Raw genomic sequence first — 27,297 nt, forward strand, 5'->3', positions numbered from 1 at the left:
TCAGTGGGAGGAAGGAGCATTTAGCTTTCAGTCTTCCTCCTGTGTGCAATGCCAGTGTGTCTTTCCGTGTGCTCTGTGCAGTCACAGAGAAGTGCAGAGAGGGAAGGGGCCGGGCCCAGTGCTGTGCCCCGGGGCTGAGCCTTGTGGGCAGCCTGAGGATGTCCTGCAGTGCCACAGGAGCTCTTCTGTCCTGCCTTTCTTTGCAGCTGAACCTGCTGGTGAAGGCCCCACATCCAGGACTGAGGCTCTGGGATATGCTGAGGGTAGGTCAAGGCCTTTCCCCTGGGAGAGCTGCCAGCTCAGAGCCCAAAGCTGGGCCAGGGAGGCAGCGCTGCAGGTGCCAGCACAGAACCATGCACGTGTGTGCCCTCGGCCTGCACGATCCCCTCACCGCTCCTGCGGCTCAGTGGTGCCCGTGCAGATCAGCAGAGATGGCAGAAGCTTCTGTGGCTGTTGAGTTACAGGTGTGTCTGCAGGGAGGACTTTCATACGTCCTTTGGTGGTTATTGCTGACAAGCCCAGCTCCCATCACAGGGGTGAATATTGTGTCCCTGCTGATCGCACAGGCTGAGCCCTGCTTTTGTAGGATCCATTCCTGGGAAATGGAAATATTTTTCTCTAAGTTCCTCTGACAGGGAATATGCAAGACACAAGTGACAAGATATCCCTGGAACGATCCAAACAGATGAGGCAAGTGCTGAAGGAAATGCTACCGGGAGGACAAGGTGGGTGCATTTGCCTCATGCTTCCCCTGGGACTCAGCAGCCTGGGGCTTTGGCTGCACATCTGGACGCATTATTCCCGGAACAGCAGGAAGGGATCCATGGCCCATTCCCAGTAAGGAATGTTTCCATCTGATCCAGCAGCATCTTTTCCATTCGCCAGAAATTAAAGGAAAGCCTGTACAGAATGAAGCACTTCCCGGAGGAAGCAGTGGTTCTGTGCCAGCCTCTGCTGCAGGAAGGAAGGCCGTGCCAGGTACAGGCACAGGAGGTAATTGCTGTGCCTCTGGGCCTGAGCCCTGCCTGAGCCTGAGGCTTGAGCTTCCCTCTCTGCTGCTTGGCAGTGCAGGCACAGCCTGGACTAGAGCAGCACAGCCCAGGGGTATTATCCCGAGCAGGCTCAGGGCACTCGGGTAACTGAGCAGTCCTGCTGGGGTCCCTCCATGGGAGACATGTCCTGAAACCTGGCAGCGACTGCACGGGGTGCCCACGGTGGGGAAAGGACAGAGGGGGAGAGCAAGGCTCCAGTGTGTCCTGAGAGGGCCTGGCTGTTTGCCCTTGGGATCTGGGGGAGCTCTCCCAGCAGAAGGAGGGCAGGAGGGACAGAGGGAGGGAGAGAGGGATAGCTGTGGCACTGCCTGCTGCAGTTTGCCCCCATGTTTTAGGGAGGATTTCTTCTGTGTGTGAGGGAGAGAGCCTCAGGGCCCTGCACTGCTCGAGCCACCCCTCCCAGGGATGTTGCTGAGGGCAGGGAAACAGTGTGGAGGGTATTCAGGAGCCAGCCCAGAGCTCCCCAGGCCCCTGTGCAGCTTTGAACATGTCTCTGTTCACATCTGGCTCCCACGGCCTTACCCGAACCCCTGCCAGTGCCCAGTTCCCTGTGGCAGAAGGGGATCCCAGCACACGCTGGAAAATATTCTCAATTGTGCTCCATTCTAGTTGAGGTTGCTGGGAAGGCTTCTCCATTAGCTTGGATGAATAAAGTTTCCAAGCCCTTGGAGCCTCCTGCAGGTATGTTCTCAGTGTGCCACCAAGGAAGAATTGTACACAAGCGGGCAGGAACCAGGTGACAGAAGCTTCTGTGGCTGTTGTGCTACAGATGTGTCTACAGGGAGGACTTCTCCAGCTCCTACCTTGGATGCTGCACTCAAGCCCAGCTCCCATCACCGGGGTGAGTAGTGTGTCCCTGCTGACCGCACAGGCTGAGCCTGCTTTTGTAGGATCCATTCCTGGGAAATGGAAATATTTTTCCCTAAGGTTCTCCGACAAGGAAGATCCTAGACACAGCAGATAAGATATCCCTGGAACAAGCCAAACAGATGAGGCAAGAGCTGAAGGAACTCCTGCAGACAAGACAAGGTGGGTGCATTTGCCTTATGCTTCCCCTGGGACTCAGCAGCCGGGGGCTTTGGCTGCACATCTGGACACGCTGTGCCCGGCACAGCAGGAAGGGATCCATGGCAGCCTCGCTGCCCCGCTGCTGCTTTCACGCCCTGCAGGGCTGTTTCCCAGCCTGGCCTGGCTGCAGCTTCTGCCCAGCCTCTGCAGGAAGTTATTTGGCATCAGATGACAGGCAGCCCAAACTCTAACACACCCTGAGATCCCCCACAATATCCAGCCCTGCAGATTAGGAAAAGGGTGTCTCTTTGGAGGTGGAAGTGCTCTCACCATGCCACCGTAACCTGGCCATATTCCTGCTCCATAAATTTCAAAAATATTACCTCTGATACCACCACCCAACTGGGAACAGCTCCATGTGATGCAGCTGTCTCCCTTCTTTTGTCAAGAGATGGACATAGTGCTTCAGTGGAAGGTGGCATTTCCTGAAGGAAGCACTCCATCTTCGGTGCCAGCCCATGCTGCAGGAAGGAAGGCAATGACAGACACGGGCACAGGCACAGCAGGTAATTGCTGTGCTGGGCTCAGCCCTGGCCGGGGCTGTGTGGCAGCAGCTCTTCCCCCAGGGCCTGCCCTTGCCCGGCCCGGCAGCAGCCAAAGCTGGAGGTGCCTGGGCTTCCAGGCCTCAGGAGCTCGTTCAGAGCCCCGGGGAAATGGGACTGGTGCAGTAACGTCCCTCGCGCTGCAGCTGCTGCGGAGCTGGCCCTGAGTGCCCAGAGGCCCAAGGCACAGGAGCAGCCCCGAGCGGGAGCCCTGCCGCCAGCCCAGGGCCAGAGCCAGCCCTGGCACACAATGGAAACAGTTCTCATCTTGGTTTGTTTCCAGACTGGGAGGCTGGGAAGGATTCTGCATTAGCCTGGCGCTCTGAAGTTGTGAAGCCCTCTGGGCATTCTGCAGGTATGTTCTCACTGTCCCAACAAGGTGTAATGTTTGACTGTCTGGTAAGAACCAGGTGACAGAAGCTTCTGTGGCTGTTGTGTTCCAGGCGTGTCTGCAGGGACGCCTTCACCAACTCCTACCTTGGATGCTGCACTCAAGCCCAGCTCCCATGGCAGGGGTGAGTAGTGTGTCCCTGCTGATCCCTCAGGCTGAGCCCCACTTTTGTGGGATCCATTCCTGGGAAATGGAACTACTTTCTCTTAAGGTCCTACGACAGGAGAGACCAAAGACATGGCAGGCAAGAAATTCCAGGACCCATTAGGAATCATGTGGCAAATGCTGAAGGAACGTCTGCAGAGAAGGCAAGGTGGGTGCATTTCCCTCATGCTGTCCCTGGGACTCAGCAGCCGGGGGCTTTGGCTGCACATCTGGAGACGCCGTGCCCGGCACAGTGGGAAGGGATCCATGGCAGCCTCACTGCCCCGCTGCTGCTTTCACGCCCTGCAGGGCTGTTTCCCAGCCTGGCCTGGCTGCAGCTTCTGCCCAGCCTCTGCAGGAAGGCATTGGGCATTAGCTGACAGGCAGCCCCAACTCCACCACGGGCCTGAGATCCCCTGCAATTTCCCAGTGTCTGGGCAGATCAGGAGGCACTGCAATTTGGAGGAGGAAGTGCTCTGGCTCAGACCCAAGAGCCTGGACCTTTTCCTGATCCATATCAATGTTTTGATAAATATTGCCTCCTGAGGATGACACCTCCCCAATGGGAAAGAACTCCACCTGACACAGCTGTGTCTTTTCCTTTCTCCAGAAGTGGATTGTGAGCCTGTGCCCAAGGAGCCATTTCCCAGAGGAAGGAGGGGCTCCATGCCAGCCTCTGCTGCAGGAAGGGAGGTGATGCCAGGCACAGACACAGGAGGTAATTGCTGTGCCTCTGGGCCTGAGGCCTGCTGAGGCTTCAGCTGCCCTCTCTGCTGCTTGGCAGTGCAGGCACAGCCTGGACTAGAACGGCAGAGCCCAGGGGAATTATCCCGAGCAGGCTCAGGGCACTCGGGTACTGAGCAGTCCTGCTGGGGTCCCTCCATGGGAGACATGTCCTGAAACCTGGCAGCGACTGCACGGGGTGCCCATGGTGGGGAAAGGACAGAGGGGGAGAGCAAGGCTCCAGTGTGTCCTGAGAGGGCCTGGCTGTTTGCCCTTGGGATCTGGGAGGTGTCGCCACAGAAGGAGGGCAAGAGGGACAGAGGGAGGGAGGGAGGGAGGGAGGGAGGGAGGGAGGGAGGGAGGGAGGGAGGGAGGGAGGGAGGGAGGGAGGGAGGGAGGGAGGGAGGGAGGGAGGGAGGGAGGGAGGGAGGGAGGGAGGGAGGGAGGGAGGGAGGGAGGGATAGCTGTGGCACTGCCTGCTGCAGTTTGCCCCAGGGCTTTAGGGAGGATTTCCTCTCTGTGTGAGGGAGAGAGCCCCAGGGCCCTGCTACTCCAGCTGCCCCTCCCAGAGATGTTGCTGAGGGCAGGGAAAAAGTGTGGAGATTGACCAGGTGCCAGCCCAGAGCTCCCCAGGCCCCTGTGCACCTTTGGCCATGTCTATTCACATCTGGCTCTCACAGCCTTTCCCGACCCCCGGGCAATGCCCTTTTCCCTGAGGCAGAAGGGGATCCCAGAATTCCAGATATCATTCTGATCTCCGCTCCCTTCTTGACTGGAATCATGACTTGGTTTTTTGGATGCCCTGCTGGAAAATGGCTTGAAATTCGCAGAGGATGCTGGAGGGTATTGATAAGCATTGCCTCATGAAGATGCCACCTCCCCAGTGGGGAATATTTCCATTTGATCCAGTGGTCTCTTTTTTCCTTTTTCAAGTGATGGACCAAAAGGCTGTGCAGAAGGAGGAACACCCAGGGAGAAGCAGTGGCTCATTGGCAGCCCTAGCTGCAGGAAAGAAGGCAATGACAGACACGCGCACAGGCACAACTGGTAATTGCTGTGCCGGGCTCAGCCCTGGCCGGGGCTGTGTGGCAGCAGCTCTTCCCCCAGGGCCTGCCCTTGCCCGGCCCGGCAGCAGCCAAAGCTGGAGGTTCCTCGGCTTCCAGGCCTCAGGAGCTCGTTCAGAGCCCTGGGAAAACGGGACTGGTGCAGCAACATCCCTGGCGCTGCAGCTGCTGCGGAGCTGGCCCTGAGTGCCCAGAGACCCAAGGCACAGGAGCAGCCCCGAGCGGGAGCCCTGCCGCCAGCCCAGGGCCAGAGCCAGCCCTGGCTCCCGACTGGGCAGGGGCTGCGCTGGGTCCTGACAGGGCCTGAGCCTGTCCCCTGGGGCTGGGGGAGCTGTCACGGGGCAGGGAGGGCCAGGGCTGGCAGTGGCTGCTCAGGGATGGCTTTGGCCCGTGTCCCTGGCAGCAGCCACTGCCAAAGCAGCTGCGCTGCCCCCGGGCTCTCCTCCCGGCCTGCTGGGCTTTGTTGGCTGGCACAGCCTGTGCCAAGGGCCGGCAAGGTGCCTGCAGGCCCCAGCTCTGGGGGAAACAGAGAACGTCCTGCCCGTATCCACCGTGCTGCCAGCTCAGCAGTGCAGCACAGCACGGGCTCACGCTCCCCATCGCTCCCACAGATGCAGGCAGCACCACAAGACCTGTTCCCGATGCCCAGGATGGCCTCAGAAGGGGTTTCTGTCAGGGAACAGGCTGCTGGCTACTGTTACTGGCTGGCGTGGTTTTTTTGAAGCTTATTTTCATGTTGTGCTTCTTTGGAATCTGGTATTCGTGGAACAGAAAACAGTGAGTGTTTTGTTGCTCTCCCCCACCAACAGCTTCTTTTGAAAGCCTAGTGTGGACAGGGGACATTCCCATTGAGGCTGCAGTGGAGTTGTGGCCTGTCCATGATTGTCCAAATAACTCTGCTGAGGGTTCTGCTGCTGCCCAGTGCTTCCATTGGCCTCTCAACTGCTGGGCCTTGTCCTGGGGGCCCCGCTGGGGCTGCAGCCAGTGCTGGCTCCCACTGAGGCTGCCTGGCCAAGAGCAGCCCCAGGGGCGTGGGGCAGAGGCAGAGGGAGGTGGGGAGGAGAAAGAGCAGGGCCGAGGTTGCCCTTGAAAGGCAGAGGCGCTCTGGGGCCCGCTCCTGGCCAGGGAGCCTGCCCAGAGCCGTGCCCTGCTGGCCGGGGCCTTGAGGGGCAGCTGTCCAGCTGGGCCCAGCTGTGCCAGCAGCTCCAGCCGTGCTGGGGAGCCTTGCCAGCTCTGGGCCCTGCTGTGCACGAGGGTCCCTGTGTGCCACTGGCAGCTGGGGCCTCAGCCACCTCCTCTCTGCACAGGAGCACCTCTGGACAGCAGTTGGAAGATGGTGGCTGCACCTCACACCCAGACAGCGTGAGCAGCTCCTCCAGCAGCAGGAGCGGCCTGGACAGCCCTCTCAAGTATTCTGTGAAGAGGACCCCAGAACAACCGTCGACAAGGAAGCCTCTTATTGCCCCATAGATCCCACTGCCACCTGCTCTCCCCATGGGCCTCCCCAAGCTGCCTTCATCCCTTTTTTTCTCTCCATCTGTCCCATCCCAGCCAACCCGAGTTCCTCTAGAGACCCCAGGACCAGCCCAGCACCTTCCAGCCCTTCCTGAGACCAACACATCCCTTCCTCTGCTCCTGAGCCCCCTGGCCTTGCCCACTAAGCAACACTGAAGGTGACACCCCACCTCACCACCCCCCACCCTCCCCCGCTTGCAGAGTAGGCAACGGCCCATTCCTGTGTTCAAATAAAGAGATGGATCTGTGTTGTGGTTTGAAATCAAAACCAGTGAGAGACTCCAAGTCAGAAATACAATTTATTAGGAAAAGGGAAAAAAACCAAAATACTTGCAATAATACAAAAGGAAAACCACTGACTGGGTCAGAATACAACCTGACACCCTGCTAGTTAGGGTGGTGGTAGCAGTCCAGCTGAAATGGACTTGTGGAAGTGGTGATCCTGTAGAAACAATCTGGTAGCTCTCATCCTCTGGAAAAGCAGTGGGTAAGGGCGGCGGTTCCTCTGGGAATCCAGTGGAAAGACTGCTTGTTGTGTCCCAAATCCCAGATTATATCCAGCTGGGGATGCTTAGCTCCTCCCCCATGGGCAGAGCATCTCACAGTGGGCTGATATCATTCTGCCTCATGCTGTGGGTCCTTGATTAGCCATTAAACAGAAATGGCTCTGGGAGGGAGTTATCTCTGACTCATGTGGCAAGACATTGATGGGCCCATTAACAGGAGATAAGGAAGAAACAATGCCCCTCCTGGTTTCAGCAGCTCTTGAGGATGGCATTAGAATACATCTTTACACTGCAACCTAGGACAAGCGGTCACCCCAGTGTCCAGGTGGCAGCAGCAGCAAAGCCCACCCAGCCCCAGCACTGACTGAGCTCCATGCCCAGGAGGAGCCGTGGATGCCCACGGTGTGGGCAGGCAGAAGCCAGGCAGGGGCTGCTGTTGAAATGGAGGTTTTGGGGGGTTCAATTAAGTTAGCAATATGGACTAAGCATTTAAATTTTAAATTGTAGAAGTATGTGTTGAATTTTAACCTTTTACTTAAGAAAACTCTGCCATGGTTTACAGAGCATAGGAAAATGCAAATTTCTGAAGCTTCTTGCTATGAAGGACAATACCAGTGTCATAAATAGGGCAGAAGATCTTTCTCCTTTTTAATGCCTTTATTTAAAAAATTCAGCTCAGGCTGGGGAGAAACGACAGGTCGCCTGCACCCCTGCTGCTCCCAGGAGTGGCACGGAGGAGGAGGATGATGTAGCTGTGTCCGCTGGTATGCAGGCAGAGCTGGGGCTTCCGTCCTCGAGGGAGTAGTGGGAATTCCACTTTTTTGGTCTAACATTCCAGGTCCTCTTTCTATCTGACATCCTTTCAGGTTAGGGTGAGGAATAAAAAGGATCTTAGCAGATACTAAGGATTCAGTTCCTCACCTTTAGACATTACTTAGGTTTCTTAATTCCATGTTGGCTTGTTGTTTTTAGGGTTTTCTTCCTGGAAAATTGCAAAGTGTGGTGAAATGCATTCTCATCTGCATACTAGCTCTGACGTCACCCCCTCTACCCTGCTACCTGCAGGCTCTGGGGAAGCAGCAGGGGGACAATTGCGCTTGATTTCTAACCATTAACAGGTAATTGAAGAAAAACTATTAACAAGGGGTGATTGCAACATGAAGCTATCAACAACAAACAGTCAACACTTCAACCCTCAACAACTGGCCCAACCTGTTTAACTTTGCAGCCTTAAAAAAAATGGATAATTTGTTGGGGCGAACACCCCATGTGTGCAGACACGAGGCTTGACTCCATTTCAGAAGGCTGATTTATTATATATTCTATTAAAATACAATATTAAAACTATACTAAAAGAACAGAGAGGAAAAAATGACCAGAAGGCTACAAAGAAGAAGAATAGAATAGAATGCATAACAAAAATCTTGTGACTGCTCACAGGCTCAACACAGTTGGCTGTGATTGGTCATCAAGTGAAAACAATCCACATGGACCAAATGGAAGATGCACCTGTTGCATTCCACAGCAGCAGATAGTTATTGTTTACATTTCTTTCCTGAGGCCCTCAGCTCCTCAGGAGAGGAAAAATCCCAGGAACAGGTTTTTAATAAAATATCATAGCTACAGATGACTTTTTTACTCATAACACCAGGAGAAGACCCGAGAATGCAAGAAGCCTAGACTAAGGAGCTCCTCTGTCTCCAAACTGATCAAAACCAACAGACGTACTCAGATAAGCACCAGGGGACCACAGTGCACGCAGAAATGAGAAAAGTTCAAAAGTTCAGTCATGAGGAAGACCACAGCCATCGGCCTCAGAGACCACCAAAGACCCCAGTGTGACCACCACAGGAAACAACGCGTGCCCAGAAGGGTGTGGATCTCATCGCCATGTGAGGGGAGGACAGGCGGGGCCAGGGGTTGAATGTGCATGAAGAGATTGTGTAATGCATTGCATATGGAACATGTTTGTGAACAAAGATGTGGCTCAGACCAGGGCTCGGGGCACAAGTTTTCATGAGAGCCATCTCGCTTGTGCCAGGCCCTGACATGCATACCTACTTCATAACTACATCAGGTTGTGGAGTGTTGCTACAGGACATGAAATAAAACAACGCAGACACACATCTCTCCATGTAAAAAAGAGGGGAGTTGAATTTCTGACTCCAACATTTACAGATTTCCAAAAGTGACAGTGGATTGGAGGGTGAAAGTGCCACCTCTCCAATGACACTGGACAAACCAACAGTCCATCAAAGTTCTCCTCCTGCAGAAAAGAATGCATAACAATACGTTATTTGCATAAAGTGCATGAGAAAGTTTGTTACAAGAATGTAAACATCAGAAGGCTTAGAAGAACTTGTCCTAGGGTGAGGTTATGATGCTTGCATCCCCAGTCCTGTGTTCTGTTAATGCAGGATATTACGTACTGTGCCTTCATGACTGGCTCTGAAGAGCAAGGTTCGTTTTGGTTTGTTATCAGCCTGCTCCCGCACGGCTGGCAGGACAGACAGATGGCGCAGTACATAGTGCAGCTTTTGCTTTTTGCTTTCTTTTCTCTTGCTTGCTTTGCTCTTGCTTCTGCTCTGCTCCCGCTTTGCTTTTGCTTTTTGGCTTCTGCTTGTTAGTCAGTTTAGCTAAGCAGTCCAGATTTTTCCCTGGACTGTTTTTCCTTTCCCTTTTTAGGGCCACTCACACCTGCTCCGGACTGGGACCTGGGAAACACTGAGAGTTTGCATCCTGTGGCTGCAGCAGCTATCCCCAGCGCCGGAGGGGGCGACAACAGAGCCACCACTGCCAGGAAAGACTTTCTGAATTTGTCATCCTTTTCAGATCAGTGAAAGCATTGTCATCTGGTATTGTTCATTTTGTGTGCCGGGGGTGTTTTGCCTGTCAAATAAACAGGTTCTTTCCACTTCTCTCCAAGGAATCCTTCCCGAACCGCTGGGGGGAAGGGGCCATGTGGGGTTGCTTTCTGGGGGGCCCATTTGGAGGTTTTCTCCCAGACTGACCCTAATCCAGGACAGAACATTAAAAACCAGGGCAACAGTGGAGTCTATTTATTCTGCATATGGCTTCACTGTGACCAGCGGTGGGGCCCCGAGGGGATGGGGCAGCCCATGCTGAGCGTCCGTGGGCTGAGGGACATTTCCTTCCGTGGGATCATCTGGGCCCAGACCTCCTCCAGTGCCATGCCCAGGAAAAGAGGGAAGCCATCAAGAGTATCTCCAGGGACACAGCCTGACCTGCAATGTCAGCAGGCAAAACAAAGCTCCTCCCTAATTAACACACACTTGATAGGACCTAATTGTTGGAACATCACCAATCCAGGGTGCTGCACAGGGTCTGCTGCTCTCAGCGAGGGCCAGAAGGAAGGGAAGGGAAGGGAAGGGAAGGGAAGGGAAGGGAAGGGAAGGGAAGGGAAGGGAAGGGAAGGGAAGGGAAGGGAAGGGAAGGGAAGGGAAGGGAAGGGAAGGGAAGGGAAGGGAAGGGAAGGGAAGGGAAGGGAAGGGAAGGGAAGGGAAGGGAAGGGAAGGGAAGGGAAGGGAAGGGAAGGGAAGGGAAGGGAAGGGAAGGGCTGTGTGGCCTCGGGGTCCGACATGGCTGGTGAGCAGCCCCAGAGACACAAAAACCCAGGTGCAATCAGGCTTGATTTACAGGTCAAAACACACGGCATAGCTGGCCTGGACTTCCCTGTAGGGCATGTGGGGGCTTTGGAATTCCCCTAAGGTGCACGAGGGGCTGGGGTCCCTCGTGACACACCCAGGGATATTTTAGGTTTCCTCTGAGGCATGGAGGGCACTGGGGTCCACTTCAAGTCGTGCAAGGGATTTGGAATCCTGTGTGAGGCATGCAGAGGGTTTGGGATCTCTCCCAAAGTGTGCAGGGTGCTGGGATCTCTCCTGAGGCACATGTCGGGGTTCTGGGGTCTCATTTCACATGTAGAAAGGACTGTGGATGCTCATAAGCGTGCAGGTGCTTTGTGCCCCTCCTGCTGCGCGCAGTGGGGCTGGAGTGTCTGCTGAGGCACGCAGGGGACGGGGACCTCCGGCAGTCCCTCCCGGGCCCGTGCGGCTCGGGGCTGCCGCGGCCCAGGGCCAGCCGCCGTGCCGGGATGGCGGTGGCGAGGCGCCGAGGCGGAGCTGCCCCGCCGGGTCACGCTGCACCGGCACGGCACGGGCGGTGCTGAGCGCCGGGCAGGCGGCACCGCCAGCCCAGGGGCCACAGCCCTGGCCCTGCCTCTTTTGCGGCCGGGCAAAGACAGCCTCGCGGGACGGGCACCGCTCAGCGCCTGAGGGGATGGAACAGATGCCAGAGTAGCCCCAGGAGCCCTGGACAGGGCCCTGGCGTTGCCGGCCCGGCTTCCCCGGGCCTGTGGCCATCCCGGGCAGCAGGGGCTCGCTCTGGGCAGTGCTCTCCCCGGCCAGCGGGGCCCCGGGCCAGCACCCGGCTCCTGCCACTGCCCTGAGAATGCTGAGGGGCTTTCGGGGCAGAACTGAACTTGACAGGGACAGAATTCATAGGAGACTTGTTTTGGCCTTTTACAAGGTTAACTGAGAAACAACTTAAAATCCCAGGCTAAATCGTCTGCTTTAACGCGTGGGGATTCCTTCAAGACCCTTCGTAACTCCCGTGGTGCCGGGCCGGGCCGCGTCCCAGTGAGCACCAACACCAGCAGCTCGATGTATGCAGCATGGTTGGCACCAGGGAAACGAGTCAGTATCCCTACAGCTGCCCGCTCTGCCTGCACGGCTGTCACGCAACAGCAATGTTCCAGAAGGAACAGGTATTTTTACATCCTCAGGACCGTGTGATCTTTGGTCCTGGTGGTGGATCAGAGAGAAAAGCCGAAAGTGACAGACTAAACTTGACTCTAGGAGAGGGATGCCTCAGCAGAGGGTCTGGGGACCTGTGGTGCCAGCCAGTGGCCCGGCACTCGGACACAGCAGGAAGACCCCAGACTATCACACTTCACCTGGGAAGGTAGAAAAGCTCAGGGGTTCTTTGTTCAAGGTTCCCCAGAGGCACCAGCTGAAGCTGCCACAGTTCCACCTTGATAAAATTGTTTAAAAAGATCCAGAGGTCTGACACTCTGCTGTGGAGGACATTCCACAGGCCATATTTGCCCAATTATCCAATTAAAAAAAAAAAAAAAAAACAAACCAAAACCAACCAAACAAAATGAAATAAAAACAGCAATTTGAATTATGTAGCTTAATATCACCGAATCACAGAATCACAGAATCTCTAGGTTGGAAGAGACCTTCAAGATCATCGAGTCCAACCCATCCTATCTTATACCTCAACTAGGTCATGGCACTAAGTGCCACATCTAGTCTCCTTTTAAACACATCCAGGGATGGTGACTCTACCACCTCCCTGGGCAGATGATTCCAGTGTTTGACCACTCTTTCTGTGAAAAACTTCCTCCTTAGGTCTAACCTGTATCTCCCTTGGCGCAGCTTGAGACTGTGTCCTCTTGTTCTATCTGTTGTTGCTCGGAGAAAGAGACTGACCCCCAGCTCACTACAGCCACCCTTCAGGAAGTTGTAGAGAGTGATAAGGTCACCTCTGAGTCTTCTCTTCTCCAGGCTAAACAAACCCAGCTCTCTTAGTCGTTCCTCATATGGCTTGTGTTCCAAGCCCCTCACCAGCCTCGTTGCTCTCCTTTGGACACGCTCAAGCATCTCAGCGTCCCTCCTAAACTGAGGGGCCCAGAACTGGACACAGTACTCAAGGTGTGGCCTCACCAGTGCCGAGTACAGGGGAAGAATGACCTCCCTGCTCCTGCTGGACACACTATTCCTGATACTGGCCAGGATGCCATTGGCCTTCTTGGCCACCTGAGCACACTGGTGGCTCATGTTCAGCCGACTGTCAACCAGTACCCCCAGGTCTCTTTCCACATGAGCACTGTCCAGCCACACCATCCCCAGCCTATAACGCTGCAGGGGGTTATTGTGGCCAAAGTGCAGGACTCGGCACTTGGACTTGTTGAACTTCATCCCATTGGATTCTGCCCATCCATCCAACCGTTCCAAGTCCTTCTGCAAAGCTCTCTGTCCCTCTAACTGATCGACACATGCTCCCAGCTTAGTGTCATCTGCAAATTTACTAATGAAAGACTCTAAACCCTCATCCATATCATCAATAAAAATATTAAACAGAACTGGCCCCAGCACAGACCCCTGAGGGACACCACTGGTGACTGGCCTCCAGCTGGATGCAGCACCATTCACGACCACTCTCTGGGCTTGGCCATGCAGCCAGTTCCTAACCCAGCACAGAATGTTCCTGTCCAAGCCACAGGCTGCCAGCTTATCTAGGAGTATGCTGTGGGAGACAGTGTCAAAGGCCTTGCTGTAATCCAAATAAACAACATCTACAGCCTTCCCTGCATCCACTAGGCGGGTTACCTGGTCATAAAAGGTGACCAGGTTGGTTAAACATGACCTACCCTTCCTAAACCCATGCTGACTGGGTCTGATACCCTGGCCATCCTGTAAATTCTTCATGATGGCACTTAATATAAACTGTTCCATTATTTTGCCAGGTACTGAGGTCAGACTGACTGGTCTATAATTACCAGGATCCTCCTTTGCACCCTTTTTGTGAATGGGTGTCACATTGGCCAGCTTCCAGTCTTCCGGAACCTCACCAGTGAGCCAGGACTGTTGGTAAATTATGGAGAGTGGCTTTGTAAGCTCATCTGCCAGCTCTCTCATTACCCTGGGGTGAATCCCGTCAGGTCCCATAGATTTATGAACATCCAGGCATTTCAGTAGTTCTTTGACTGTCTCCTCTTGGATAAAGGGGGAACCATTCTGCTCCCTGACCCCATCAACCAGCCCAGGGGGGCAGGTATCTTGAAGGCAAGTCATCTTCCCACTAAAAACTGAGGCAAAGTAGTCATTAAGCACTTCTGCCTTCTCCTCATCTGCAGATACTAAGTTCCCTGCCTTGTCCAATAGGGAACTAAGGCTGGTCTTACCCTTCCTTCTAGCATTAATGTATTTGTAAAAACATTTTTTGTTATCCTTTACAGAAGTCGCCATTCTAAGTTCAAACTGAGATTTGGCCTCCCTAATTTTCTTCCTGCATGCTCTAGCAGCCTTCTTGAATACTTCCTTAGAGACCTGACCCTCCTTCCAAAGCTGATAGGTCCTCTTTTTATTCCTGAGTTCCTCTAGAACCTCTTTGCCCAGCCAGGCTGGACGTTTACCCCGCTGACTTATTTTTCGGCACACAGGGACAGTCTGTTCCTGTGCCCTCAAGATCTCTGTTTTGAGGCATGTCCACCCTTCCTGAACTCCTTTGTTTTTAAGGGCTGTCTCCCAAGGGACGCTTTGAATAAGTCTCCTAAACAGGCCAAAGTCTGCCCTCCGGAAATCCAGTGCAAGAGTCTTACTGGTGCTCCTTCTGACTTCACCAAATATTGAGAACTCTATTATTTCATGATCACTCTGACCCAAGCGACCTCCAACCATCACATCTCCCACCAGCCCATCTCTATTTGTAAACAGCAGATCTAACATAGTCCCTCCCCTGGTGGGTTCACCCACCAGCTGTGACAAAAAGTTGTCTTCCATACTCTCTAAGAATTTCTTGGACTGCTTCTTTTCTGCTGTATTAAGTTCCCAGCAGATGTCTGGTAGGTTGAAGTCACCCACAAGAACAAGGGCTGATGATCTTGAAACATTACCTAGCTGCTTATAGAACAAGTCATCAACCTCTTCTTCCTGGTTGGGTGGACGATAACAGACTCCCAGTAGGGTGTCAGCCTTGTTGGCCTTCCCCTTAATTCTTATCCATAGACATTCAACTCCATCTTCCTTAGTTTCAATTTCTATGGCAACAAGAGTCTGCTTAATATAAAGGGCTACCCCTCCACCTCTTCTTCCTTTCCTGTCTCTTCTGAAGAGCTTGTAGCCATCCAGTGCAGCGCTCCAGCCATGTGAGTCATCCCACCACATTTCTGTGATGGCAACTACATCATAGCCCTGCAGCTGCACCATGGCCTCCAGCTCTTCTTGTTTTTTGCCCAAGCTGCGTGCATTGGTATACATGCACCTCAGCTGGGCTGCTGATTTCACCCCTAACTTGGCCTTGTAACCCTTGGGCCTGCTTCCAGAGAGCCCAGCTGCATCCCCTTCCCCCTTCAAACCTAGTTTAAAGCCCTCTCAATGAGGTCTGCCAGTTCATGAGCTAAAAACCTTTTGCCCTTAACAGAGAGATGTACCCCATCTGGTTCCAGCAGAGCAGATGCTGTAAAAGTTTCCCCATGATCAAAGAATCCAAAATTTTGCCGATGACACCAACCTTTAAGCCATTTGTTGATGATGCGGATTCTCCTGTTTCTTTCATCATTTTCCTCTGCCACCAAAGGGACTGAGCAGAACACTACCTGAGCTCCTGACCTTTCAACTACCTGCCCCAGTACCCTAAAGTCCTTTCTAATTGCCTTGACACTCCTCTTTTCAATCTCATCACTGCCAGCCTGGAGTATCAGTAGTGGATAATAATCAGAGGGCTGAATCAGCCCAGGAAGTCTCTCAGTGATATCTTGTACCCGGGCCCCAGGGAGGCAACAGACCTCCCTGTGGGATGGGTCTGGTCGACAGATGGGACCCTCAGTTCCCTTCAGAAGGGAATCACCTACTACGATTACCCTTCTTTTTTTCTTGATGTTAGAGGTAGTGATCCATCTTACAGATGGATCATAACTGGGGGGCTCAATGGGCAGACAGTTTTCTTCTAAGTCATCTAGTTGGGTCTCTAGTTCCAGGACCTCATACTTATTCTGTAGTGGTACCTGGCTGGATGATGGGGATGGGGAGGAGTTTTTGTTATTACCTCCCCGAATGGGGACCAATTTCCACTCCTCTTCATCCACCAGGTGCACTTCTCTTGCCTGAGGGTGGGAGGCATATAAGTTCTCAGTCTCTTGGTCAGAGGCCTCATTTAAAGATGGAAGGGCTGAACTCCACCAGTCTATTTCCCTTTCACTTTCCCTGATGCTCCTTAATCTTTCAACTTCCTCCCTAAGCTCAGCCACCAATGAAAGGAGGTCATTCACTTGCTCACATCGCAGGCATGTCTCCTCCACAACGCTCCCTGAAGCCACAGATAAGCTCAAACACTCTGGGCACGGATGGGTCTGTACAGACACATCCTTTTTGGAGGGCTCCACTTCCCCATTTACACCAGCCACAGTTTTTGACCTTGTAGAAACCATTAGTAACAGACACCTCAACCACAACTAGGCAGCAGGAAAACCTCAAAGAAGAGAGAGGACTCCTTACTAGCAAGAAAGCTGGCAACCCTGCCTGCTTGCCCTGCTTGCGCGAACTGCCGCGCAAACTGCCCTGTTTATGCCCCAGAGACTCACCACACCTCTGTTTGCCCGCTCCGGGTCGCCGCGCTCCCCTGAGACCTCTTATAATCAGCCACTCAGCTGCAACTCAGGAAGCTCCACCCCTTGCACCTCGCTCACAATGGCACACCACTCAGCTGCTCAACGATCTTATAATCAGCCACTCAGCTGCAACTCAGGAAGCTCCACCCCTTGCACCTCGCTCACAATGGCACACCACTCAGCTGCTCAACGATCTTATAATCAGTCACTCAGCTGCAACTCAGGAAGCTCCACCCCTTGCACCTCGCTCACAATGGCACACCACTCAGCTGCTCAACGATCTTATAATCAGCCACTCAGCTGCAACTCAGGAAGCTCCACCCCTTGCACCTCGCTCACAATGGCGATGTATATATATACATTTAAATACACTCAAAATATTGACAATATAATTTGCTGTAAATAACGAATAATTTGGTCCTGATAATAGCGTATAAGCAAAAATAACCTTGCGGGTTATGCGTGGAGTACGGAGTGCAGGGCTTTTGGACCCCTGTCACCTCACGTACTAGCTTGTCAAGCCAAAATTCCCCTTATTATGCTGTATGTCATTACCATCTCCTCCCACTTTCGATTCCTCACACTTGTATCACCGCCTTCATCATCACCTTCACCAAGCATGCTCCACCATTCTTTTAGGAGATTGTACCACTCTTTGGGGATCTTCTTTGAGGAAGGCCTCTCCTCTTCCTCCATGTCCTGTAGTTCACCTTTTGGATTACACATGCGCACCCAGCTGGTACTGTATAAGCCAATATTGTGTTCTAACATTAAAGCAGTGGATATCATATAATCAACATTTCCCTGGTGTCCAACAAAATTCTCCTCTCTTCCAACTAAATTTAGTCATAGTTATCTCTTGCTTCCTCCTGTTCTGAACATCTGCAGGAGAAGTGGGTGGGAGAGGGGGGAACAACTTTAACTTTTTTATTATTTCCAAATATTACTGTATCAGTATTGATTACTCTTTCAATTTTGTCATCATGAATCATACCTATTTACCATACACAGTTCTCCCCATTTCGGCATTTAGAAGCTTTTGGTTTTACTTTGCACCCAAGAAAATATACCCCCAAATGTGCACAAATAACTCCTTTAGCATGTCCTCCTTTTCAGCTGGCTTTTCCATTGTTCTCTGCTATCTTGTCCTCATCTTTCCACAATTCCTGTGTCTATTCAAGTCCAGCCTAGGACAGTGCACACATTTGCTTTAGTTCTGTAGTGATTTATGCCCAGCCATCCTGCCAACCACACCCATTTCAATGTTGCAACAACCTAACTCTGGGCTGCAGTATCTGAGTCACACTCTGCTGTGTGAGCTGGCAGAGAACCAGAGCAGGCTCTGAAGAAGGGGCATTCGGTACATTAGTGAAGTGAGTGCTGGAACCTGGGCTAGCTCTTAGAACTCCGGCACTATGGCAGGAGTCGGAAACTGCCTCGCTATGGGGATTTACCAGAGGCAGAACCTTTAGTGCCACTTGCTCTCCAGTGCCAGACACAAGCCACGAGAGGGATGAGGCACAGGAGAAAGGAGGAGGATCCTTGTCTTCAGGTTCCGCAAGGAACAGCTTAGTCCAGGCGAAGAGAACAGGATGAGAAGCCCCTAGCTGTACTGCCCAAGGGGTTTTGTACACATACAAGTCATGGGGTGGATGCAAACAATGAACCAATAGGGAATCCTCAGGAGAGGAGTGAGGGGATTACATCAAGTGTCTGGGGCCAGTTGGGGTAGGAGGGTGGAGAGGATGGGTCACAAGGGCCAATGGGGCTTCCAGGAGTAGGGGAATTCCAAAGGGGAGTTGCAGTCAGGGATTAGCCCAAAGGTTTGGGAACCAAGGGGCTGGGTTGCCTTGACAGGCAGGGAAAGAGCTGGAACAAGGGGTGGGGAAGGGCACGAGGGACAGTTTGGAGGGAGGGTAAAACCCACAGGTGAACCAACTCAGGAAAAACATGGGGGCACAACAGAGCCCTTAAATAACACTTGAAATGGAATCAATACAATAAATTTGAACTGCAACAATCAAGAGCATCTTGAGGGACGCAGCCTGACCAGCAATGTTAGCAGGCAAAACAAAGTTTTTGCTGAGCAATGGTCCTTTGATGAAGCAAAACATTTACAATCAGGGCAGTCCATTCATGCGGACGGGCACACACTCTGGGGGTACAGCTGAGGCCATGAGGTCACAGCAGGGCTCTGGTGTCACAGCAGGCTGAGCTCTCAGCAGGCCCTGATGTCACAGAGATGCCAGAGATGCCAGAGCCCCGTGGTTGCACAGCAGCACAAGGAACTAGCAGTCAGTCCCTGAGCACAACTGTTGCGGCAGCAGCGGCGGTGGCAGCAGCGGTGCTGACGTTGGGACAGCAGTGTCGGGACAGCGGTGGCAGCAAGAGCTGCGGGACTGGCGGAGGACAAGGCAGCATGGCCCTTGCTCTGCGCCTCCTACTCCTGCTGCTCCTGGCCGTGGCCCTGCCTGCCAGGGCTGCCCAGGCTGCTCCGCTGCAAGCGCGGCGAGCAGGTGAGCCGGCAGCCTGGCTGCCCTTTCCCGGGACAGCGCTCCCTGCTCCCTGGAAAGCGCTGGGAATGGTTTTGCCCCGGACTTTAGGGAGGGTTTCCTCTGTGGGAGGGAGAGAGACCCCACGGGCCCTGGGCTACTCCAGCCACCCCTCCGGAGATGTTGCAAAGGGCCTGCAAAGAGGTTGGAGAGTGACCAGGAGCCAGCCCAGAGCTCCACAGGGCCCTGTGCAGCTTTGGCCATGTCCATTCACATCTGGCTCCCACAGCCTTACCCAACACCCCTGCAGTGCCCAGTTCCCTGTGGCAGAAGGGGATCCCAGCACACCATGGAAATGTTTCTGATCTCTGCTCCCTTCTAGACTGGAATCGTGACATGGGTTCTCAGGAAGTCCTGATGAATGATGGTTTGAAGTTCCTAGAGGATGCTGGAGGCAAGTTTTCATTCAGCCTTTCCTGAGTGAATAATCAGGATCAATGCAACAAAAGATCACTTATAAACCATTAATGTTATCATAATCTTAAGGTTGAAAGAATCTGGAAACCTTGCCCTGCTCCCTTCTGGAGGCCTGAGGGCTCCCACAGGATCACTGTCAGTGGGAGGAAGGAGCATTTAGCTTTCAATCTTCCTCCCGTGTGCAATGCCAGTGTGTCCTTCCGTGTGCTCTGTGCAGCCACAGAGAAGAGCAGAGAGAGAAGGGGCTGGGCCGGGGCCAGGGCTGTGCCCCAGGGCTGAGCCTTGTGGGCAGCCTGAGGATCTCCTACAGTGCCACAGGAGCTCTTCTGTCCTGCCTTTCTTTGCAGCTGAACCTGCTGGTGAAGGCCCCACATCCAGGACTGAGGCTCTGGGAGATGCTGAGGGTAGGTCAAGGCCTTTCCCCTGGGAGGGCTGCCAGCTCAGAGCCCAAACTTGGCCAGGGAGGCATCGCTGCAGGTGCCAGCACAGAACCATGCACGTGTGTGCCCTCGGCCTGCACGATCCCATCACTGCTCCTGCGGCTCAGTGGTGCCCGTGCAGATCAGCAGAGATGGCAGAAGCTTCTGTGGCTGTTGAGTTACAGGTGTGTCTGCAGGGAGGACTTCTTCAGCTCCAGGGCTGGATGCTTGGCCCCAACCCAGCTCCCATGGCAGGGGTGAGTAGTGTGTCCCTGCTGACCACACAAGTTGAGCTCTGCTTTTGTGGGATCCACTCCTGGGAAATGGAAATATTTTTCTCTAAGGTTCTCCGACAGGGAAGATCCAAGACAGAACAGACCAGATATCCCTGGAACCCCCCAAACAGATGAAGCAAGAGCTGAAGGAAATGCGGCAGGGAGGACAAGGTGGGTGCATTTTCCTCATGCTTCCCCTGGGACTCAGCAGCCGGGGGCTTTGGCTACACATCTGGATGAGACTGTCCCGGCACAGCGGGAAGGGATCCATGGCCCATTCCCAATGAGGAATGTTTCCATCTGATCCAGCTGTGCCTTTTCCTTTCTCCAGAAATGAAAGGAGAGCCTGTGCACATGGAAGCATTACCCAGAGGAAGCAGTGGTTCCATGCCAGCCTCTGCTCCACGAAGGGAGGCCATACCAGACCCAGGCATGGGAGGTAATCGCTGTGCCTCTGGGATTGAGCCCTGCTGAGGCTTGAGCTGCCCTCTCTGCTGCTTGGCAGTGCGGGCACAGCCTGGACTAGAGCGGCACAGCCCAGGGGAATTATCCCGAACAGGCTCAGGGCACTCGGGTACTGAGCAGTCCTGCTGGGGTCCCTCCATGGGAGACATGTCCTGAAACCTTGCAGCGACTGCACGGGGTGCCCACGGTGGGGAAAGGACAGAGGGGGAGAGCAAGGCTCCAGTGTGTCCTGAGAGGACCTGGCTGTTTGCCCTTGGGATCTGGGAGCTGTCCCAGCAGAAGGAGGGCAGGACGGAGGGAGGGAGGGAGGGAGGGAGGGAGGGAGGGAGGGAGGGAGGGAGGGAGGGAGGGAGGGAGGGAGGGAGGGAGGGAAGGAGGGAGGCATAGCTGTGGCACTGCCTGCTGCAGTTTTCCCCAGGGCTTTAGGGAGGATTTCTTCTGTGTATGAGGGAGAGAGTCCCAGGGCCCTGCATTTCTCCAGCCACCCCTCCCAGGGATGTTGCTGAGGGCAGGGAAAGAGTGTGGAGAGTGACCAGGAGCCAGCCCAGAGCTCCCCAGGCCCCGGTGCACCTTTGGCCATGTCTCTGTTCACATCTGGCTCCCACAGCTTTACCCTTGCAGTGCCCAGTTCCCTGTGGCAGAAAGGGATCCCAGCACACCCTGGAAAGTGTTCTCATCTGTGCTCCATTCTAGATGAGGTTGCTGGGAAGGCTTCTCCATTAGCTTGGATGAATAAAGTTTCCAAGCCCTTGGAGCCTCCTGCAGGTATGTTCTCAGTGTGCCACCAAGGAAGAATTGTAGACAACTGGGCATGAACCAGGTGACAGAAGCTTCTGTGGCTGTTGTGTTACAGATGTGTCTACAGGGAGGACTTCTCCAGCTCCTACCTTGGAAGCTGCACAAAAGCCCATCTCCCATCAGAGTGGTGAGTAGTGTGTCCCTGCTGACCGCACATGCTGATCCCTGGTTTTGTAGGATCCATCCCTGGGAAATGGAAATATTTTTCTCTAAGTTACTCCAACAGGGAAAATCCAAGATACAACAGATGAGATATCCCTGGAACCATCCAAACAGATGAGGCAAGAGCTGAAGGAACTCCTGCAGACAAGACAAGGTGGGTGCATTTACCTCATGCTGTCCCTGGGACTCAGCAGCAGGGGGCTTTGGCTGCACATCTGGACACGCCGTGCCCGGCACAGCAGGAAGGGATCCATGGCAGCCTCGCTGCCCCGCTGCTGCTTTCATGCCCTGCAGGGATGTTTCCCAGCCTGGCCTGGCTGCAGTTCCTCCCCAGCCTCTGCAGGAAGGCATTTGGCATCAGCTGACAGGCAGCCCAAACTCTAACACACCCTGAGATCCCCCACTATATCCAGCCCTACAGATTAGGAAAGGGTGGCTGTTTGGAGGTGGAAGTGCTCACATCATGCCACTGTAACCTGCCCATTTTCCTGCTCCATAAATTTCACAAATATTACCTCTGATGCCACCGCCCAAGTGGGGAACAGCCCCATCTGATGCAGCTGTCTCCCTTCCTTTGTCAAGAGATGGACATATTGCTTCAGTGGAAGGTGGCATTTCTTGAAGGAAGCACTCCATCTTCAGTGTCAGCCTCTGCTGCAGGAAAGAAGGCAATGCCAGACACGGGCACAGGCACAGCAGGTAATTGCTGTGCTGGGCTCAGCCCTGGCCGGGGCTGTGTGGCAGCAGCTCTTCCCCCAGGGCCTGCCCTTGCCCGGCCCGGCAGCAGCCAAAGCTGGAGGTGCCTGGGCTTCCAGGCCTCAGGAGCTCGTTCAGAGCCCTGGGAAACGGGACTCGTGCAGTAACGTCCCTGGCGCTGCAGCTGCTGCGGAGCTGGCCCTGAGTGCCCAGAGGCCCAAGGCACACGAGCAGCCCCGAGCGGGAGCCCTGCTGCCAGCCCAGGGCCAGAGCCAGCCCTGGCACACAATGGAAACAGTTCTCATCTTGGTTTGCTTCCAGACTGGGATGCTGGGAAGGATTCTCCGTTAGCCTGGCGCTATGAAGTTTTGAAACCCTCTGGGCATTCTGCAGGTATGTTCTCACTGTTCCACCAAGGCGTAATGTTTGACTGACTGGTCAGGACCAGGTGACAGAAGCTTCTGTGGCTGTTGTGTTCCAGATGTGTCTGCAGGGACGACTTCACCAACTCCTACCTTGGATGATACAGAGAAGCCCAGCTCCCATGGCAGGGGTGAGTAGTGTGTCCCTGCTGACCCCTCAGGCTGAGCCCTGCTTTTGTGGGATGCATTCCTGGGAAATGGAACTACTTTCTCTTAAGGTCCTACGACAGGAGAGACCAAAGACATGGCAGAAAAGAAATTCCAGGACCCATTAGAAATCATGTGGCAAATGCTGAAGGAACGTCTGCAGAGAAAGCAAGGTGGGTGCATTTCCCTTGTGCTGTCCCTGGGACTCAGCAGCCATGGGCTTTGGCTGCACATCTGGACACGCCGTGCCTGGCACAGCAGGAAGGGATCCATGGCAGCCTCGCTGCCCCGCTGCTGCTTTCACGCCCTGCAGGGCTGTTTCCCAGCCTGGCCTGGCTGCAGCTTCTGCCCAGCCTCTGCAGGAAGGAATTTGGCATCAGCTGATAGGCAGCCCTAATTGCACCATACTCCATGCCCACCCTCAGATCCCCTGCAATTTCCTTCTGCCCTGGCAGTTCAGATGTTGGAGCTGTTTGGGGAAGGAACCAGCCTGGGTGGTCCCAAAATCCTGGGTGTTTTCTGATCCTTATCCATTCCTTTCACAAGTGATGCCTCCTGAAATTGTCCCCTACCCCATTTCCAGTGAGGAATGTTTCCATCTGATCCAGCTGTCTCTTTTCCATTCTGCAGAAATGAAAGGAGAGCCTGTGCACATGGAAGCACTTCCCAGAGGAAGCAGTGGTTCCGTGCCAGCCTCTGCTGCAGGAAGGGAGGCTGTACAAGGCACAGGCACAGGAGGTAATTGCTGTGCCTCTGGGATTGAGCCCTGCTGAGGCTTGAGCTGCCCTCTCTGCTGCTTGGCAGTGCGGGCACAGCCTGGACTAGAGCGGCACAGCCCAGGGGAATTATCCCGAGCAGGCTCAGGGCACTCGGGTACTGAGCAGTCCTGCTGGGGTCCCTCCATGGGAGACATGTCCTGAAACCTGGCAGTGACTGCATGGGGTGCCCACGGTGGGGAAAGGACAGAGGGGGAGAGCAAGGCTCCAGTGTGTCCTGAGAGGGCCTGGCTGTTTGCCCTTGCGATCTGGGGGAGCTGTCCCCACAGAAGGAGGGCAGGAGGGACAGAGGGAGGGAGGGATAGCTCTGGCAATGCCTCCTGCCGTTTTCCCCAGGGCTTTAGGGAGGATTTCTTTTGTATGTGAAGGAGAGAGCCCCGGGGCCCTGTGGTGCTCCAGCCACCCCTAGCAGGGATGTTGCTGAGGGCAGGGAAAGAGTGTGGAGAGTGACCAGGAGCCAGCCCAGAGCTCCCCAGGCCCCTTTGCACCTTTGGCCATGTCCATTCCCATCTGGCTCCCATGGCCTTAGCCGACCCCCTGGCAGTGGCCAGTTCCCTGTGGCAGAAGGGGATCCTAGAATGCCACTGATATCGTTCTGATATCTGCTTCCTTCTAGACTGGAATCATGACTTTGATTTTTTTGAAGCCTTGCCGGAAAATGGCTTGAAATTCCTGGAGGATGCTGGAGTCTATTCCTCCATGTGGCTTTCTTGACAGAATAATCAGTGTCAATGACACAAGAGCTCACTCATAAGCCATTTCCCTTAACATTATGGAAGGGCTGAGGGATTCTGAGAATCTTGCCCTGCTCCCTTCTGGATCCCTGAGGGATCCCACAGGATTGCTGTCAGTGGGAGGAAGGAGCATTTAGCTTTCAATCTTCTTCCCGTGTGCAATGCCAGTGTGTCCTACCATGTGCTCTATGGAGACACAGAGAAGAGCAGAGAGGGAACGGGCTAGGCCCAGGGCTGTGCCCCGGGGCTGAGCTTTGTGGGCAGCCTGAGGATCTCCTGCAGTGCCACAGGAGCTCTTCTGTCCTGCCTTTCTTTGCAGCTGAACCTGCTGGTGAAGGCCCCACATCCAGGACTGAGGCTCTGGGATATGCTGAGGGTAGGTCAAGGCCTTTCCCCTGGGAGAGCTGCCAGCTCAGAGCCCAAAGCTGGGCCAGGGAGGCAGCGCTGCAGGTGCCAGCACAGAACCATGCACGTGTGTGCCCTCGGCCTGCACGATCCCCTCACCGCTCCTGCGGCTCAGTGGTGCCCGTGCAGATCAGCAGAGATGGCAGAAGCTTCTGTGGCTGTTGAGTTACAGGTGTGTCTGCAGGGAGGACTTCTTCAGCTCCAGGGCTGGATGCTTGGCCCCAACCCAGCTCCCATGGCAGGGGTGAGTAGTGTGTCCCTGGTGACCCCACAGGCTGAGCCCTCCCCTTGTGGGATCCATTCCTGGGAAATGGAACCACTTTCTCTTAAGGTCCTCCAAAAGGAAAGACCCAAGATACTGCAGCCAAAAAGTCTCATGAGGCAGATGAATTCCTGAGAGAAACACAGAAGGAAGCACCCGGAGTACAAGGTGGGTGCATTTCCCTCATGCTTCCCCTGGGACTCAGCAGCCGGGGGCTTTGGCTGCACATCTGGACACGCCGTGCCCGGCACAGCAGGAAGAGATCCATGGCAGCCTCGCTGCCCCGCTACTACTTTCATGCCCTGCACGGCTGTTTCCCAGCCTGGCCTGGCTGCAATTCCTCCCCAGCCTCTGCAGGATGGAATTTGGCATTAGCTGATAGGGTGCCCCAACTGTACCGTGGGCCTGAGATCCCCTTCCATTTCCCAGTCTCTGAGAAGATCAGGAGGTGCAGCTGTTTGAACAAGGGAGTGCACTGGCCCAGCCCCAATCACCTGGGCTTTTTCCTGATCTTTACCTGTGACTTTGACAAGCATTGCCTCATGAAGATGCCACCTCCCCAATGGGGAATATTTCCATTTGTTCCTGTTGTCCCTTTTTTCCTTTTTCAAGTGATGGACCAAAAGGCTGTTCAGAAGGAGGAACAGCCAGGGAGAAGCAGTGGCTCATTGGCAGCCCTAGCTGCAGGAAGGAAGGCAATGACAGACACGTGCACAGGCACAGCAGGTAATTGCTGTGCTGGGCTCAGCCCTGGCCGGGGCTGTGTGGCAGCAGCTCTTCCCCCAGGGCCTGCCCTTGCCCAGTCCAGCAGCAGCCAAAGCTGGAGGTTCCTCGGCTTCCTGGCCTCTGGAGCTTGTTCAGAGCCGCGGGGAAACGGGACTGGTGCAGCAACGTCCCTGGCGCTGCAGCTGCTGCGGAGCTGGCCCTGAGTGCCCAGAGGCCCAAGGCACAGGAGCAGCCCCGAGCGGGAGCCCTGCTGCCAGCCCAGGGCCAGAGCCAGCCCTGGCTCCCGACTGGGCAGGGGCTGCGCTGGCTCCTGACAGGGCCTGAGCCTGTCCCCTGGGGCTGGGGGAGCTGTCACGGGACAGGGAGGGCCAGGGCTGGCAGTGGCTGCTCAGGGATGGCTTTGGCCCGTGTCCCTGGCAGCAGCCACTGCCCAAGCAGCTGCGCTGCCCCCGGGCTCTCCTCCCGGCCTGCTGGGCTTTGTTGGCTGGCACAGCCTGTGCCAAGGGCCGGCAAGGTGCCTGCAGGCCCCAGCTCTGGGGGAAACAGAGAACGTCCTGCCCGTATCCACCGTGCTGCCAGCTCAGCAGTGCAGCACAGCACGGGCTCACGCTCCCCATCGCTCCCACAGATGCAGCCGGCACCACAAGACCTGTTCCCAATGCCCAGGATGGCCTCAGAAGGGGTTTCTGTCAGGGAACAGGCTGCTGGCTACTGTTACTGGCAAGTTTGCTTTGTTTGGGGCTTGTGTTCATGTTGTACTGCTTTGGAATCGGGTATTCCTGGAAGAGAAAACAGTGAGTGTTTTGTTGCTCTCCCCCTCAAACAACATGTTTTGGAAGTCTAATTTGGACGGGGAACATTCCCATTGAGGCTGCAGTGGAGTTGTGGCCAGTCCATGATTGTCCAAACAACTCTGCTGAGGGTTCGGCTGCTGCCCAGTGCTTCCATTGGCCTCTCAATTGCTGGGCCTTGTCCTGGGGGCCCCGCTGGGGCTGCAGCCAGTGCTGGCTCCCACTGAGGCTGCCTGGCCAAGAGCAGCCCCAAAGGCACAGGGCAGAGGCAAGGGAGGTGCGGCGGAGAAAGAGCAGGGCCGAGATTGCCCTTGAAAGGCAGTGGCGCTCTGGGGCCCGCTCCTGGCCAGGGACCCTGCCCAGAGCCGTGCCCTGCTGGCCGGGGCCTTGAGGGGCAGCTGTCCAGCGGGGCCCAGCTGTGCCAGCAGCTCCAGCCGTGCTGGGGAGCCTTGCCAGCTCTGGGCCCTGCTATGCACGAGGGTCCCTGTGTGCCACTGGCAGCTGGGGCCTCGGCCACCTCCTCTCTGCACAGGAGCACCTCGGGACAGGAGTTGGAAGACGGTGGCTGCACCTCACACCCAGACAGCGTGAGCAGCTCCTCCAGCAGGAGGAACGGCCTGGACAGCCCTCTAAAGTGTTCTGTGAAGAGGACCCCAGAACAACCGTCGACGAGGAAGCCTCTTATTGCCCCATAGATCCCACTGCCATCTGCTCTCCCCATGGGCCTCCCCAAGCTGCCTTCATCCCTTTTTTTCTCTCCGTCTGTCCCATCCCAGCCAACCCGAGTTCCTCTAGAGACCCCAGGACCAGCCCAGCACCTTCCAGCCCTT

General features: G+C 54.9%; 1 protein-coding gene across 2 annotated transcripts; it reads left to right on the forward strand.

The window, feature by feature from the left end:
- The first annotated feature begins 385 nt into the window (after positions 1-385).
- On the forward strand, positions 386-27,297 carry LOC135299888 (uncharacterized). Of its 2 annotated transcripts, XM_064419291.1 has the most exons (22): positions 1,670-1,733; positions 1,822-1,893; positions 1,980-2,081; positions 2,510-2,626; positions 2,946-3,017; positions 3,106-3,177; positions 3,265-3,366; positions 20,415-20,522; positions 21,242-21,313; positions 21,402-21,473; positions 21,573-21,662; positions 22,091-22,207; positions 22,526-22,597; positions 22,686-22,757; positions 22,845-22,946; positions 23,404-23,511; positions 24,603-24,659; positions 24,861-24,932; positions 25,020-25,118; positions 25,563-25,676; positions 26,305-26,470; positions 27,000-27,297. In XM_064419291.1, exons 1-22 carry the CDS (start codon positions 1,697-1,699, stop codon positions 27,160-27,162), a joined length of 2,058 nt encoding a protein of 685 aa, XP_064275361.1. In that variant the 5' UTR covers positions 1,670-1,696; the 3' UTR covers positions 27,163-27,297. The 2 variants fall into 2 exon arrangements, with proteins under 2 accessions (XP_064275362.1, XP_064275361.1); XM_064419292.1 differs by lacking the exons at positions 1,670-1,733; positions 1,822-1,893; positions 1,980-2,081 and adding an exon at positions 386-725 and having other exon boundaries at positions 21,561-21,662.

The sequence above is a fragment of the Passer domesticus genome, chromosome 4, assembly GCF_036417665.1.
Source record: "Passer domesticus isolate bPasDom1 chromosome 4, bPasDom1.hap1, whole genome shotgun sequence".
Lineage (NCBI taxonomy): Eukaryota > Metazoa > Chordata > Aves > Passeriformes > Passeridae > Passer > Passer domesticus.

Coding starts and splice junctions, on each gene's coding strand:
- LOC135299888 (XM_064419291.1), top strand. CDS start 1,697: ATGAATAAAGTTTCCAAGCCCTTGGAGCCTCCTGCAG. Junction 24,933..25,019: donor ACCCAGCTCCCATGGCAGGG/GTGAGTAGTGTG, acceptor CTTTCTCTTAAG/GTCCTCCAAAAGGAAAGACC. Junction 25,677..26,304: donor CACGTGCACAGGCACAGCAG/GTAATTGCTGTG, acceptor TCGCTCCCACAG/ATGCAGCCGGCACCACAAGA.